We start from the raw sequence: 14,937 nt of genomic DNA, 5'->3' as shown, positions 1-14,937 counted from the left end.
GTGCAACTCATGGTCTTGCTTTTTAGCTACCCGGAGACATCTGGTACTGTTACTCAGGAAAAAGTGCTGTATTTCTACTTAAATATTTTATTTAGCCTTAATTGTAAATAATGTACTCAGTGTTCGGCGCAGAAGACCTAATTGTTCCTAGAGGGAATTAAAATATAGTACGTATCAATGCTCTTTTTCGGTAGTATCTGGAAGAAGCCCACCTGATGGTCCTTCCCATCTTTAATTTTGCCCCATTTCTCCTCAGCAGTACTTAGATAGAGTCAATTAGTTTAATCTGGGACTGTCAGTCAGCTGATTCTTAACAGATCACATTTTGCTCTCACTCTTAGTCACAAATATGCATCTTCCCATTGGCTATCTGTTTGAATTCTAACATAAAGGTTTCAATTTTACTTAAAAACAAGCTGGTAACAGTGGGTATTTTTTTGATTGGTTTAAAAAAAAAGAGGCTTTTCCAAATTTCAATAGTAAATGAACTAGTAGTTTTCTACACACTTTGTACGATTTCTACTATGTGCTCTTTCTGTGTTCCCCAAACCCTGCCTCCAAAACCTCAATAATTAAAGTGAAATTGTGTAATGAAAGGCAATTACTCAAAATTAGCTGTTATTTTCTACCGAGAGGCACAGTTCCATAAAAATCCTCTAAAATGATCAATAGCTGAGAGTTTAAATAATTGATCTCAATTCCATTTCTCCTTTTTCTTCACTTATGATCAGTACACAAAACCCAGTCCCTTGGCTGGAGCAGAGCCTCAAGCTATTCTGCAGCACAGGCAAAACACAAGCATTTCCACCAGCACGAAGTCACAGTGTTACAAGTCCAGCCTCCACTTCCCTGTAACATATGCATTCATATTTATCTGAGTAAATTGAATTTAAAACCTGACTGGATCAGAAAAAAATACTGACTTTAAATTCTAGCTGTGAAAATGGAAATGGTAACACAAGATCCAAGATAGGAACAGGAAAAAAAAAAAGGCAGGCATAGAGGGATTCAATTCATTCTTTGACTTTTCAAAAGGAACATCACACTAAAAGGAACATGACAAAGAGGAGATGTTGTGCAGAGAAATTATCATAGAAAAGCTGCTTCCTTGTTTATGCTACTGGCCCAGACCTTCTTGTGTGGCACCAAATGGCTTTCTGCCCCTAAAACTTCATGCCATCACTGGGATGCAAACCAGCATATGCCTTGGAACTCTTGGAACAGAGGAAAAACAGGTCTACTAGGGACCTAGATTAAAATCAAAGTTTCTGAAGAGATATTCTTTCATTCAAAAGTCTGTTGAGCAAATAGCAATGGCCATGCCCTCCCTCACGCATCAGCTTCTGCACTTCTTAAGTATATACCACTTGTTTCATGTCTTGAAACAATCGCCCATACAGCATTTTTCTTTTCCAAAGGGTTTGTTATTTTAAATTCATGGTCTTCGAGAAGAAGCAATTTACACCCAAGGTGGAAATGAGAGTCAAAGCAGACTTACACGACCTGCTGCCAGACTGCGTTTGATGTGCAGTAGCATTTGGAAGACTGGGCACAAAGTGATGGTGCTTGATGCTAGAATTCAAAGGCATTTGAAGGCATGCCCTTGCAGACACCGTCACGGTTCCTCAGCACAAGCCCATCCTGCCTTCCTACTATTGTACCTGTTTGCAGGGACAAACTCCAAGCCGGTTGCATTTTCCGTTTGTAATCGCAGTGCAATGGGGTAAGTGGGGTCTGCGGAATGGGTGTGTAGAAGTCCCCATGATTTATAGCTGTCAGGATAGCTTTCAGCCTATGGTTAAAGCATGTACCCTTCCAGGTCAAGATGAGGTATTTCATCTCACAGTACATGGATAGTGAAAGAAATGGGCTGTGGGCAGCAGGACAGAGCTGGAGAGAAGTCTCTCATTCCCATAGCCAGGTGCAAAGGGGACTGGAGGAGAGACTACAAAGCAGTCCTTTCCCGTCATCCTCTTTTCTATCGGCATGGTGAAAAACCTGCTTCTGTCTACAGAAGTGCAAAGAGAGATGAAACAAATGGCTCTATCCTAGGAGCCTGCCTGGCATTTCAATTAGCTGTGGCTGGGATGATTCAGCAACAAGAAATGTTCCAGCAACAAGAAATCATCCTGGTAAGAGCAATACACTTCTGGAGAGGACAATGAAAGAAGCTTTCCTTATAGCAAGTCATGGGACTCCACAAAGGGATGGAGACTACAGTAGGATCAGCATCTGAATGACCTTGGTAAAACTAGCTGTCCTTAGCGGATTCCTGGTCTCTCATTAACACCTAAACTAGGATGGGGGGGAATGGAAAGGCATCAAGGAATATTTTCTGTAAGAGGGAAGGAAGAACATGTTTCCAGTATGCTCAACTTCCCCGACGACGAGTTAGTTGTGTAAATCACCTATATATAAACTGGAAGAGCATGCTATTGGCAAGGACACAGATGTGCGGGTGAGGGGAAGGAGAAACCCTTGGGCCTACAGGAGGGGAGAAGACTAACTATAAAAATTTTCCTTCCCTTAAGGCTGGCAAGAAATTTCAAGCATATATGAACTCTTAAGCTTTCAACTGCTTTGGGGCAACTCACCCGATTTCAACCCCCACGGAGATACCTGTGCTCAATTTTGATGAAGGAGCATTCCAAAGTGCATTTCCAAAATTATTAAGTAAACCAGCACTGCTAATTGGCATGATTTTGCTCCGCAGTTTGTGCTAAATTTTGCTTTTAGTTGCAGTGGTATAAATCTAGACTAATGCCTTGGGTTTCACCAGAACTCTTCTGTATTTACTTAGCTGTCAGGAAGAATATTCTCACTCCTAGGAGTGGAAACTTTAGGGAGATACTTGGAAAACAAGTGGAATACTAAAATGGCCTCACTGGCTCAGCCTAGTCCCTTAGTTTTCAGATACTGCAAACTCAGTAAAAAGATTTGCAAATCTCTTTAAGACTCCTTATATCCTTCTTTTTCTCTTGGAACAGTCTATGGTCAAAACAATCTAAAAGAATTGAAAGAATACCATTAAAACATATGCATAAAAAAGGCAACAATGTGTTAGTATTAAATATTTCCTCATTGATCCTATTTTTACAGCAAAACCCCAAACTTCTACAGTGGGATTTATGTGATTTCCATAGCAGATATTTGAATCTCTAAAAGGCCTGGAGTGCCTCAAATTTTGGGTTTTATGTGCTTAATTCCATGTTACACAAAATATATTTTGCTAAAGTAGCAGGTCTTGGAGGCATTTGTAGCTCACACACAAGTGGTACACATCTTGCCGGTATCTTTTAAGAGTAAAAGCTATAGGAAGCTCATTAAAGGATAGCTCCAACAGAGTTTAAATTCCACACTGATCCCTGGAGATTTTTTCCACCGAGAAGTAATTTCCAAGACCTCTTCAAAGACTGAAACATAAGAACTGAAAGAAGTGGCAGTAATTAATGAAATCACTTTTAAGTAAAAAGCCATAAAACATTCCCTTTTGCTGCACAACCACACAAATGACTCCAAAATTAAGTTTACAGAGGCCTTTCTCTTGTAACCCAGATATTTCCTATTCTTTTTAGATATCAGATAAGGACTTCTTGGGGGCTCATACTTTTTACACTAGCTTCAGCCCAAGGACTTTTTTTCCTTGCGCTTGTTAAATCTACGTAAACCCAACAGAAATTAGAAGACCACAGAGTGAGTGCCGATGAGTATACTGAGAGAGGAGGCTGTCTTTCTAAATGTATATGGCTTCCCTGGGATGCTCTTTGTTTTGATGTTTTTGCTAGTCTAAGAATGCATTTCAGGTAGGGAATATTCACTTGGCCTTCCCTTAACACACACGTATTTCCAGAGCTGAAAACTCTTCGGTGTTCCTTGAATAATGGTGCTCAGAGGAGTACTACCGTTGGTCAGATGTTGGGCAAATATTCAAAGTGTTAATTTCAAATTGGTAAAATGCAGTTTGGCTTAAGGCATAAAGTATTCTCCCGGAATACTTATTACAGATTGACAGCACAGTATGAAGGTAAAGCCTAGGGCTATAAACCTGATGTTAAAATTTCCATTTATAAATCAATAATCACTGCAAACAAACCAGCCTACTCAGTTCTGTGAATGCCACACTGCTTCCTCAGGCACAAGTTGTATATAAGTTTGGTAAAAATCCAAAGAGAGCGTTACAAAGCTGAAGTGTACCTGATGGCCCCCTCCCCAAACTGTCAAACCTGTGGGGTGCTGGAGTTGGGCATGGTGTTTCTGAAGGAAGCACAGCCTTTAACCCGTAAAGTGCGACAGAAATCCCGACATAAAGTGAGCTGAGCTGCTTGGACTCATGTCTGAGGAATACGCAGAGCGGCTACGCAAAAAGATATACCCAAAGGACTTTGGTGCAGGTGGCAGGACCAGGGAAGAGCTATCTAATCTCACGTTAGAGATACCTTTACAAGATGAGTTCAGAAAGTGTCTAGAAATTTCTGTCCTGGGAGCATCTCCCGTGTTTATTTCCAAAAGCAGAGTAACTGGATGCCCCACCAGTAACTCAGCTGAGATGACTGAGATCTTTTGGGAGCTCAAAGCCCAGACCTGTCTGCCCACTGCTTACCAGCTATCACACCACCTCACCTCAGAGCCCTGTTTCCAGTTTCGGTTTGTTTTCACAGTGTGCGTATGAGCATTGACGTGCTGCAGAATGCAATTCCATACGGATATTTACTACCTATTGTTTTAGAAGAGCCAAGTTCTTTTTCTTTTCCAAACTGCAGAAACCACTCTCATTCTCCTCCACACACACAACTCTCTTTTGTTTGTCTCTTAACTTGCTGTGCTTGGCCCCTGGCCAGAATCCCTTTTTCTGCCTTGAAGGAGGGTGACAGCACGCCTTTGAAGAAACGCCAAGGCTGCTGTTAGGCTGACCAGCAGGGAGCAATCCTGCCCAACACTCCCTGGCCTCTCCCAGATCGCTCTCCTTCTTTCCCACAAACAGGCAGTCTCAGAGAAGGCAGAGGTTAGAGCTGATCACAATTCCCCGAAGAGTTTTGAAGTTTAAGCACATGCAGAGAATGCTGGAGCTGGAAGAGACATCAGAAGATCATCTAGACCATCCTCTTGCCCTAAGACAAATCCAGCTGCACCTATAAGACACTGCTGACAGATATTTGTCCGACTGGTTCTTACCAGCTTCCAGTCACAGGCAGTAACATTTCTGCAGGCAGTGCAGTCCAGCACATCACTTACGATTAGAAAGCTTTGGTAAATCTACTCTCTCTTATTGCAATTTAATCCTATTAGTTCTTGTCTGCATATGGACACGGAGAACTCATTCATTATATCGTTCAGTTTCTAACAGTACTTTAAAATACAGAGAAGAAAGCTGTAACTAGTTACCCTGGTCACGGTGCCTGTACTTTTTGTGTCTACAAAACCACTGTGCTTCTCTGTTAACATAGCGCCTTTATCATCAGCAGAGTGACTATTCAGCACTGACTCAGAGACATGACCATGGGTTCACTGGCTTTATTTCCCACAGTGGCTTATATCTTTTCTTGGAAGATCTCCCTCCAGCCACTCAACAGCCCTAACCTGACTGACCTTACAGATCTAATTTGCTCATGCTAAAACGTCTACACACTTATAACAAGGGGTGAAATGCAAAAGTTTGTGCAAAACTAAAAATGTTCTCTGCACAAGACAAAGGCTTTACAGAGAGTCTAATAATATATTTCCTGCATTACTTTGTTTCCTACACAGTCATCTTATTCTTGGCCTTGGGACGCTGCTCATTTCCTATTATGACTGATACTTAGTTGGCAAGATGAGAGAAGGTGAAATTCTGATTCAACACTTGCAATGCAGTTTGGTTTGTTGGTTTTATTTTAAATTAACCAGTTGCTTACAGCATTTTTGTCTTTCCCACTGGTAACATGGAAATAGAAATGTACAACGGTACATGTCGTGCTCTGATAACAAGTTTAATTGTTTCAGCTTGAGGGGGATAACTGTGAGAAGATTTGACAAGTGTTGAAAAGGTTTTTCTTTTTTCCCTTTAAATGTTCCTGAGACACCAAATGAAACTAAAAATTTTCCACTATAACTGTAACTTGCTAGTGCTTACCCTCGCACTTACCCCGTAGACGGGTTCATGATGCAACCCCCTTTATCGGTAGATGCTTTGCAGTTACAGCCTCTCTCCAATGTATCGTGATTCATTCCAAAATTGTGTCCCAGTTCATGAGCCAGCGTGACTGCTGCACCTAGAGGGTTTTCTGAGTGATCCTTAAAAAACCCAAAAGAACTAGTCAAGTCAAAATATAAAACCAATTCAAAACACACACTCCCCCTCTAAGGTCCCATTGCCTATCCTTTGAAATGTTTTATAAACTTACCAGCTGTAGTTACACTGTTGTTAAATGTACACAATTTTAAATTCATCCACATTTACCAAGTGCAGACCGGGAATTTCAGGACAGCCTATTTGTCCTGGCCATCCAGTTTCCCCAGCACATTAGACATTTGATACCATTGGCAGCTTTGAACATCTGGGCCATCTGTTTATTTAGGGCTTAAAATTCCCCTGCCCAATAAATCCCCCAAACTCCCAAGACTTGGCCATGGCAGAACACAGTCACCCAGGTGTGGAGTGTTGGAAAGGGTAATCACTTATGGCTGAGGATGAGTGGGATGAGGGAAAAGCGAGAAGATCCTTCATGTCAGGAGGTAAATTACAAATGCAGCAAGAGACTTCACTTGGTCTATTTAATATTCTTCAGACTGTTTCTTTAATACCAAGAAGTCCAAGATCTCAAAAGCTTTGTAGGAAAAAACGAGTACCTTTAAAAACCTCCTTTTTAAAATGAAACGACAAAGCAGGTTGAAATCTTTGATGGCGTCTTATTAACAACTATGAATATTCTAAATTTTGCAAGTGTCAAATTGAAATATTAACATTAATCCTCATTGAAATGCTGATTTTTGGGACACTTATTTCTGAGAAATTCACTGCATGATCTGATTACAGGCTGCTGATCAGACTGATGTTTTGGCTTAACCACAAGTAAGAGACCTTTCCACATTGATCATTTTCCTTGAGGGAAAAGAAAATCCACTGTACTCATATGAAAGCTTTCCCTAAAGGCAGAAACATGTAATATAAATGCATGATCCACTATTTATCAGTCAGTAAATGGAATTACTATGTACACCTGCCTGCTCTAAAAGTGTATATGAATATATTCAGTTTAAATAACTCTTTTAGTATCATCTAAGCCAACCTTCAGACTAAAAAGAAGGGAAAGGTAAAACTGCCTAAAACATTAGCTATACATGAATGACGCCCTTAATGTGTGACTTGGGGTAGATTTAAGAGTTTCTTCTTTCATCTCCCTGTGCTAATATCTTTAGTAAATAATTTCTTAAACAGAAAACAAAATAAAAAAGAGAATACAGCTATTCTGAAAACAAAAAAACTACTCCTTTACATTCAGAATAAACTCAAAAGAATTTTATCGTTTAACAAAGGGTTTCTTTTTCATTTTTTCTGAATTTTAAAATTTTAATATAAAAATCTTGTGACTAATAGACCAGCCAGTTTGTGTGCAGTTATATTCTAAGATGCCTGTTTGCTGAAAGAAGCTGTACAACCTGTCCTAGTAAAAGAAACAATGGAGTAAACCTATGTAGCAAAATAATCTGTAATAATCAAGAAAATACATAGTCCTGCACAATGCTTACATAAGGAGGTATCTAGATACTAGTCACATACAGATTGATTTATCTTTATACTTATAGTAATTTATGAAACATTTAGAGAATTCAATGTAATCAAACCTGATGTCATAAAAAGAGCACAACCTCTCACTCAACTGGAAAACAAACCAGGACTGAAGATCAGGAAAACAATGAAATAATTCCATATAATTTACCAGTGACACATTGGAGTGATGCCTTGAAATGTGGGCTATGTGGTCAAGACAGAATCTCCTCCAAGCTTTGAGCTACCTAGACAGACGACAGAGCTCAGTTTTTCTTTATTTTGCCCATATCTCTTCTACTTACTGAACAGAGATTATACTCATCCGAAGACCTCTAAAACTGGCAATTAAAAATAAAAACAAGAATTCACACAGTCTGCTCCAGAACTAGAGCAATAAACGATCTGAAATGTAATTTGGGTCTTGAATAGGCAAACAATTATTACAGCCCATGCAGTTCTCATTACTTGCTCAGATCCACTTGGAATGCAATTTCATCAGTTTCTAGAGAGGGTTTTTAAAACAAGGAATGTGATTTCTCAGCAAAAGAGGTTATTTGAAGACAGCATAAATGAAGATTATCAAAACAAACACTGACATGTCCCATTGATACTGAGACCATTTAAGTACCACAAGGACTAAAGAAATGAATAGCAATGTGACTTTGATTTATTCCATCAGGGTCTTTTAACAAAGTTAACTTGAGCAGCAAAAGTCATTACTAAACAGTTTCACAACCACTGAATAAGCAACCATTAAGACATTATAAGCGGTTGCACAAAACATGCAGCTGCTTTCAGCTGGACGCTGCCTCATTCCACTGAGACCCAGCTCAAATCGTAATAATAAAATACTGTCACCTACAGCTGGAACAGGCAAATGCCCCAATCCTGGTGCTTCCATGCAGATTCACTCTGTTGTAAGAATAAGTTTCCTAAAACACACTTCTATTTCATTTAAGCAATTCACTGAAATGTGAGTGCCTCAGTTCCACACTTGTCATTTAGCCTAACTTCCCACTAAAGTCAATAGAAATTTGGCATGAGTGAGAATACTACATTACATTACAGCAACGCAGCAATATTTTACTTTTAAACGCATTAATTTAGTGGGCACTCTTTTGAAACAGAATGAAGACTGAATCATGTGTCAAAGACTTGCTTTAATGTCAAATTCTGTTTGGTCTTTCTACAACACAACAGAACCATCACAGTAAAGTAAAATGATAATGCTTTTAAGACACCAAAAGCTTCTCATGCTTATATGCCTGTTCTCCCCACTTTGAGTTTCTCTTAAAATTAGTGGAAGACAGGGTGTCACCTACCACTGAGAGAATTCAGCCCTATGTGAAAGTAGAGAGGGGCAGGCTCTCAGGGAGGCGTGACAGAGGAATTTAGATCATATAGTAGAGCTGAGTAACTACAAAACCAGTCAGGAAAATCAGATCATGCAAGGATGACTCCAGTTTTTGTATTCAAATGTTATTTCTCATGCAATCTCACCATTGTCTCTTCTTTCAGGTCGGTTTTGAGACTGGGAGCTTTTTGGTATTGAGTGTTTGGTGTGGGATGGGTAAGAGGTTGGCTGAATTATGAGGATGGCCAAATGTTCAGTTGCCCAGTGTTGAGATAGTTGAGCACTACAGCTTCCCAGTTTAACAGTTATTCATTATTTCATTTGTGTATCTTCCAAATTTAGAGCTTTCTTCTGTAGGTACTGGTATGTGTAAAATTTTTCTGTACACACCTGAATCAGCCTTTGTTAAGTAGGGGGGAAGGTTGGGCATCTGCCCATTTGGGTTTTGAAGGCGAGCGTTTGCTTGTTTGGGATTTGGCTCCCTTTTGAGGATTTGCTTAAAGAACTGGCAAACATTTCTAGTTATGCCGTGCAAGCCTCGAGATAATTTGCACCTCAAAAGTTTCAATCCACCGAGATGGGAGTCTCTGGGAAACATCGCGCTCCCCTGCACGACTGAAGCTGCAGCCTGGCCCATGATTCATACACAGACACTGGGTTTCTCCTGGACATATAAATCAGTCTCTCCTCTGTCAGAGCCCTGAGAGTACTTTAAAGAAATGCTGATTCTTGTTTTCTTGTTACTGGAATGAACTATTTTTTTTGTTTCTGTTTAAAATGACAGTTTCCAGAGTGAATAGGACTGACTTTGCAGTAAAACACACTGTAGCACATTTTAAAGCTTATGCTAAAAATTTAAAGGACAAAAAAGTCATCAAGGGCATCTCTGACTGCAGATAAAGCCAAAGCAGCGACTGCTGGCCTGAGGGTGAAATGGATACGATGGGGCTGACTGCCTCATATATGCTTTTGCCAAGATTTGGAAGTGCACTGGGAGACTCCTACAGCCTTTTCGTCCTCTTTTCCTCCTTTTCCTTCTGTACCTATCCCCCAGGTATCCAGTGAAAAGCTGTAACACCAATTAGAGACTCAGCTTCTAAAGCTACCAAGAGACTGAAGCTTTTGTCTTTTCTACAGTTCTGACATGACTTTCTCCAGATTATGTGATTTGATTGTTCTTTCCCGTTCTTTCCTATACCTCAGCTTCCCTGTTCACCTCGTAAATCCTCCCAGTCTGAACCATCTGTACATCATCTTCCATGAATGCACACACCACCCCAGCTTGGCTTCTTGCCCACTTGTCCAAGAGACCACAAAGGAGCCCTGCATTGCGGACTGACCTCACGCTAATTAAGAAGGAAAGCGATGCAGGAGCTTCAAGGGGCTTTGAGGAACTGGGAGCTTTGAGACCATGCAAATTCTGAACGTTGTGTGTTCCTGAGCTCCCACCTCATTTATGTAGGGATCTACAGCTCAGGTGTCCAGCAGAGCTGGAGGGAACTACCGCATCACCTAAGGTGCTGGAAGTCTGGACAAAGCTCTAGGAAATACAAAGGTTTTCAGCACGTGCAGGCTGAACTTGGAGAATATCTAAGAGGTTTTTAGGGCTCCTTGGTTTTCTGCTCTGGGCTTGAGCTCTGAGGTCACCAGCTGAGGCTGCAAGTGGCCTGCAAGCTCTGGGAGTCCACATCTAATTTTATTTAAAGTACTTCTACTGTAAAGCTTAGTTAACACAAAACTTCTCCCCCTGCTTTTGCACAAAACAGTTAAAAATTAAAAAAAAAACAACCTGAAAGAAAATATTCCAGAACTACTTCCAGAAATTGGCTAAGATGTTTACTTGTATGTTCATCGTGTCTAGCATCTAACAACAGCATTACCAGTAATGTATCTTTGAGAGGGGCTCGGGTAGAATAAATGTTGCCATTGTTTGTTCTCGTTGTCTGGCAATGTAATAAAAGCACTGTGCTGCAAAAATGGAAAATAAGGCCTTACACGGGAAACTCTGTAAATACAGAATAAAATCAATATAATAAAAGATTCAGGATAGACTGTTGTTGCCTGTAACACTAGTATACCCAAGTGCATAGTAAATACATCTTCTGGTTCTCATCCTTCACAGCACCTCAGCACCTGATTTAATGATAATTAGGAGTAGAGGATTCTTGCAAAGAAGTCATGCTATACTTTAGTGAAATATTTTGATTTTCTTCACTATGGAAACTATCATTTACAAGCAATGTGCATGTAGGTATAGATAATATTGAGGCTGAAAATGGGACAAATGGGGCTGATGTTCTGGTACAGAATACAGTACTGCAATACTTGAGATTGTGTCGCACCAGTTGGGCCAGTTTCAGGTCCTGTGCTTTTAACCACTTACCATGACGACCCCTCCAGACTGCTCTGCAGTGCACATGCTCATTATGGGCGCCATGCCAATGGTGGTCCCTTGGAAGTACACCCCGCTGCAGGAGAGCGGGAGAGGAGAAGAGGAATCACAGAGTCACCATTCAGCGCCAAGATACCGCCCTATTATTTTCACTCTTGTATTTCTGCCAATCTCAAACAAAGATCCCATTTCAAATGTGTCAGCTCCAGACATTTGCAGGTTTGAAACGATGAAAAGCACAGATTAGTCATGCCGACTTGCTGAACCGACAATGAGAGCATCCCTGCTATGAGAAGGATCCATTTGATCACCGTCCTTTGGGTTTACTACAACAGGACCCCTCTTTCCTTTCTTTTTTCCCCTGACTGAAGTTTGGAATAGAAGTACAAATATAAAAATAATGTCTCTAGCTCAAAGAAGGGTTATTTTAAGGCGGTGGGAAGTTTATAAGCTACTTGTTATAATATACAGCCTAGAATGTAATCATTCCAAGCAAAGTATTATACACAGAGACTACTCAGATATCTCATGAGGAACAGTTTGGAAGGGCTCACTCTATTCTTACACAGCTAATGTAGGAATATTGATATAACGAGTAAAGAGCTCCTTTTAATTACTAAGATGTCAGGTATTTTTATCTTTATAATATAAAGAATACTTCATTGGTCAAAATGATACCTGATTCAAGAAAGAGGTGCTTCTCTTACTCACTTTTTTTTTTTTAAGAGTGCTATTACTTTGAGCATATTTACTCAATTACTTTAACCCAGGAAATAGCAGCAGGGTAAAAGATGTGCATGATTTAATTTTTAAGTCACAAATGCAAATGAATTGTCCACTTTAGACTGCATTTTAAAGTTTACTGAGGTCTTTCTACTAACAAACAGGCTTCACATAGTGCCCCCTTAGCTCTACTTTTGGGGTGAGGGCAGGACTGCCTTTTTCAGTAACAATTTAGATGGAGATCAGCTTAAACCACTTGTAAATTCATACCCTAAGTATTTAGCAGCTTATTATGCATCTACACTTCTACACGAGTTGTATTCAGGAAAAGCCTACAAGTAATAGAGCTATTGCAGAGCTGTGGAAGGAAATTAATCTGAAGCATCTGCTGAAAGGCTCTGCAAAAGGCTTTTATGTTTGATGTTTGCAGAGGGGAAAGACAAACCCTCAGGAGCACAGATGTTCCTCCCAACAGCTTAGCAACTGGGGAAGAATTCAGTACAGCTATTCTCAAATCACTGAAATCCCAGCGATATTAAATAGAGTGTGAATCTACCTTATCAGCTGTGCATTGTCATGGGCTTTACGAGGTAGTAGTTTTAGCTTTCTCCAGTCCAGAAACTCATGGAGGCTGGTGAAAGGGTCTTGAGAAATAGAGCACTTATCCATGTCATTCCATACTTCCACTCCGACCAGGGCTACTCGAATATTTAGTGGCCTATAGAACTGATGAGAAAAGAAAAATAGAAACACGTCTCTAAACCCCATTTTAGACCACATTGGATTAGAATATTTCAGCAGAAGCATAATGTGCACATGAACCTTTCTTGCAGAGGCTTAAATGGTCTCTTCTCCAGAGCACATGTGAACACCTGACAGGACTGACTCAGCCAAAATATTTCCGTGGCTTACAGAAAACAGTTCTGACCTGACTAAATACTCATAAGGCATTCAAAGACATTCAGAGACATGCTACTTCTCTGTGTTCCACTCAATTTTGGTGTCTTCCTTCAAGATGAAACGCTGCTACTACCTTCACAGGTCCTTCGCTTCTGAACAAACTTGTTGCTCGGGCAGATGACTCCCTCCATGGCTGCCCTCTGTCACCAGCACCGATGCCATTCAAGAGGTAGAGGCAGCTGTGCTGTACTACAGTTGTGACTCAAAATAGTAGCTGAAAATGCAGCCAGAGTCATCAAGTCTTGCTCACAGCAGATAAAAACAAGTGATTCTAGCACTGTGGGCTACAGACACTATTATGCCACTGGTAAATGCCACAGTTGCTGCAAGAGGGGAGACGGAGCAGCATTAGCAATGGAGCGGAGATAACAATTCTAATGTGAGACTAACCCGAAGAAGGATTCAAGAATCCATCAAGTTCGGATTTGGCTGACAATCTGAGAAAAGCATATACTAAATCTTTGTCTTGTTTATATGCATTACAGTCATTTGGATAACATTGGCATTTGCTGAGCATAAATTAAGCGTGAAACATAAATATATTATAACATGTAAAATTAATTTTGAGCAGGTAACATATAAACACCTGTCCTCCAGTAATAAGTCAGCAAGACAATTATGGAAGAGGTGGAGGTGTCTTCAGCAGCTTGTTTTTAATCAAGAATGCTTCTCCTTGAGTTATTGCCCTTGCAGTATCACTTGATAAGTTCTCAGCTAAATTAAGACTCCCTCAGTTATAATTTCACTACTGGACTCCTAATTTTTCCTGGCCATACTGCACAACAAAAATAAATCTATTTTTTTTTCAAAAGACACTGTAGAGGATGCTTAGCATTTATTGTTTATTGTCAAGAAATTACTTAAAATACAGAAAAATCCAGTGTGTGTCTCTTTCCTATTGCTCTCACTCAGCCATCAACTTCTGCTTCCTTAAGCACTGCATATTTTTAATTCTGCTGTCTTCCTTGGGCTATATATCTTATTGACTGTGTCTTCGCAGGCCCTTTGTTGGCCTTACAATTGGACCATCCCCTGCTGCTGCAAAGGACTATGTTCTCCAAATTCCTCCTCAAGATAATCCTTTTCCTATAGGTTGTTCCATATGTGATTATCCCCACCCTCTTCCCAGGTTAATAAAATCCTAGGGCTAAATTGTACTTCTCCTTAGGAATAGTGCTTCCACAGATATATGCATCCCATATGTAGCAGAGCAGAGCTCACAGCTCAGTATGTTGAAGGGCATATGAAAACTTTAAGTTTACTTTTTGGAGGTTTACTGGTTGGAGAGGAGCATTGCTCTGAAATACTGGAGAATTAGGAAGGCAGCAGGGTTAGCTCCTTGGAAGGGTGGGTGGATAAGCAGATGTGGGAAAGTTGTGAAAGCTGCGGATCTGAGCATTGCGGCTTTCTTAATTTACTACTAGAGAAACATAGATTTCACGGCAACATCCTTCAGAAAGTGTAATAAGTTTGAAAAAAAATGAAATAATGCTCATGTTCTTACCTTATCAACATAGTTTGCAATCTCTATCAGCCTCTGCTTAATTTTTTCCACATCTTTGCCTTGCCTCTGAAACTTGGAATGTAAAGGATCAATGCACTAGCAGCACAAATATCACAGAGTTTCCCCCCAACAGCCACCTTACTCTGCCAGCATGGTTGGTGACCTTTGGGAATTACACAGTGCAACCAAAGGCCACTGCCAGACTCCTGTTGGCTTCATGGGACCACGGTCTGCCTCAGAATAACCACAGGCTATGG

At 40.4% G+C, this 14,937-nt stretch overlaps 1 protein-coding gene across 2 annotated transcripts in view; it reads right to left on the bottom strand.

The window, feature by feature from the left end:
* The window catches only part of ADAM12 (ADAM metallopeptidase domain 12), a 185,293-nt gene that overhangs the window by 46,530 nt on the left and 123,826 nt on the right, over window positions 1-14,937 (bottom strand). The window contains exons 8-11 of one of the 2 annotated variants that reach the window (XM_010581959.1): window positions 14,681-14,752; window positions 12,773-12,942; window positions 11,485-11,569; window positions 6,122-6,270 (exon numbers count right to left, since the gene is read on the bottom strand). In XM_010581959.1, the coding sequence (XP_010580261.1) occupies window positions 6,122-6,270; window positions 11,485-11,569; window positions 12,773-12,942; window positions 14,681-14,752 (476 nt within the window). The remainder of the gene's footprint in view (window positions 1-6,121; window positions 6,271-11,484; window positions 11,570-12,772; window positions 12,943-14,680; window positions 14,753-14,937) is intronic. The other variant, XM_010581960.1, reaches the window with a different exon arrangement.

Source organism: Haliaeetus leucocephalus, unplaced genomic scaffold (assembly GCF_000737465.1).
Source record: "Haliaeetus leucocephalus isolate CR32 unplaced genomic scaffold, Haliaeetus_leucocephalus-4.0 Scaffold830, whole genome shotgun sequence".
NCBI classification, from domain to species: domain Eukaryota; kingdom Metazoa; phylum Chordata; class Aves; order Accipitriformes; family Accipitridae; genus Haliaeetus; species Haliaeetus leucocephalus.
This window is presented reverse-complemented; position numbering and strand designations above follow the sequence as displayed.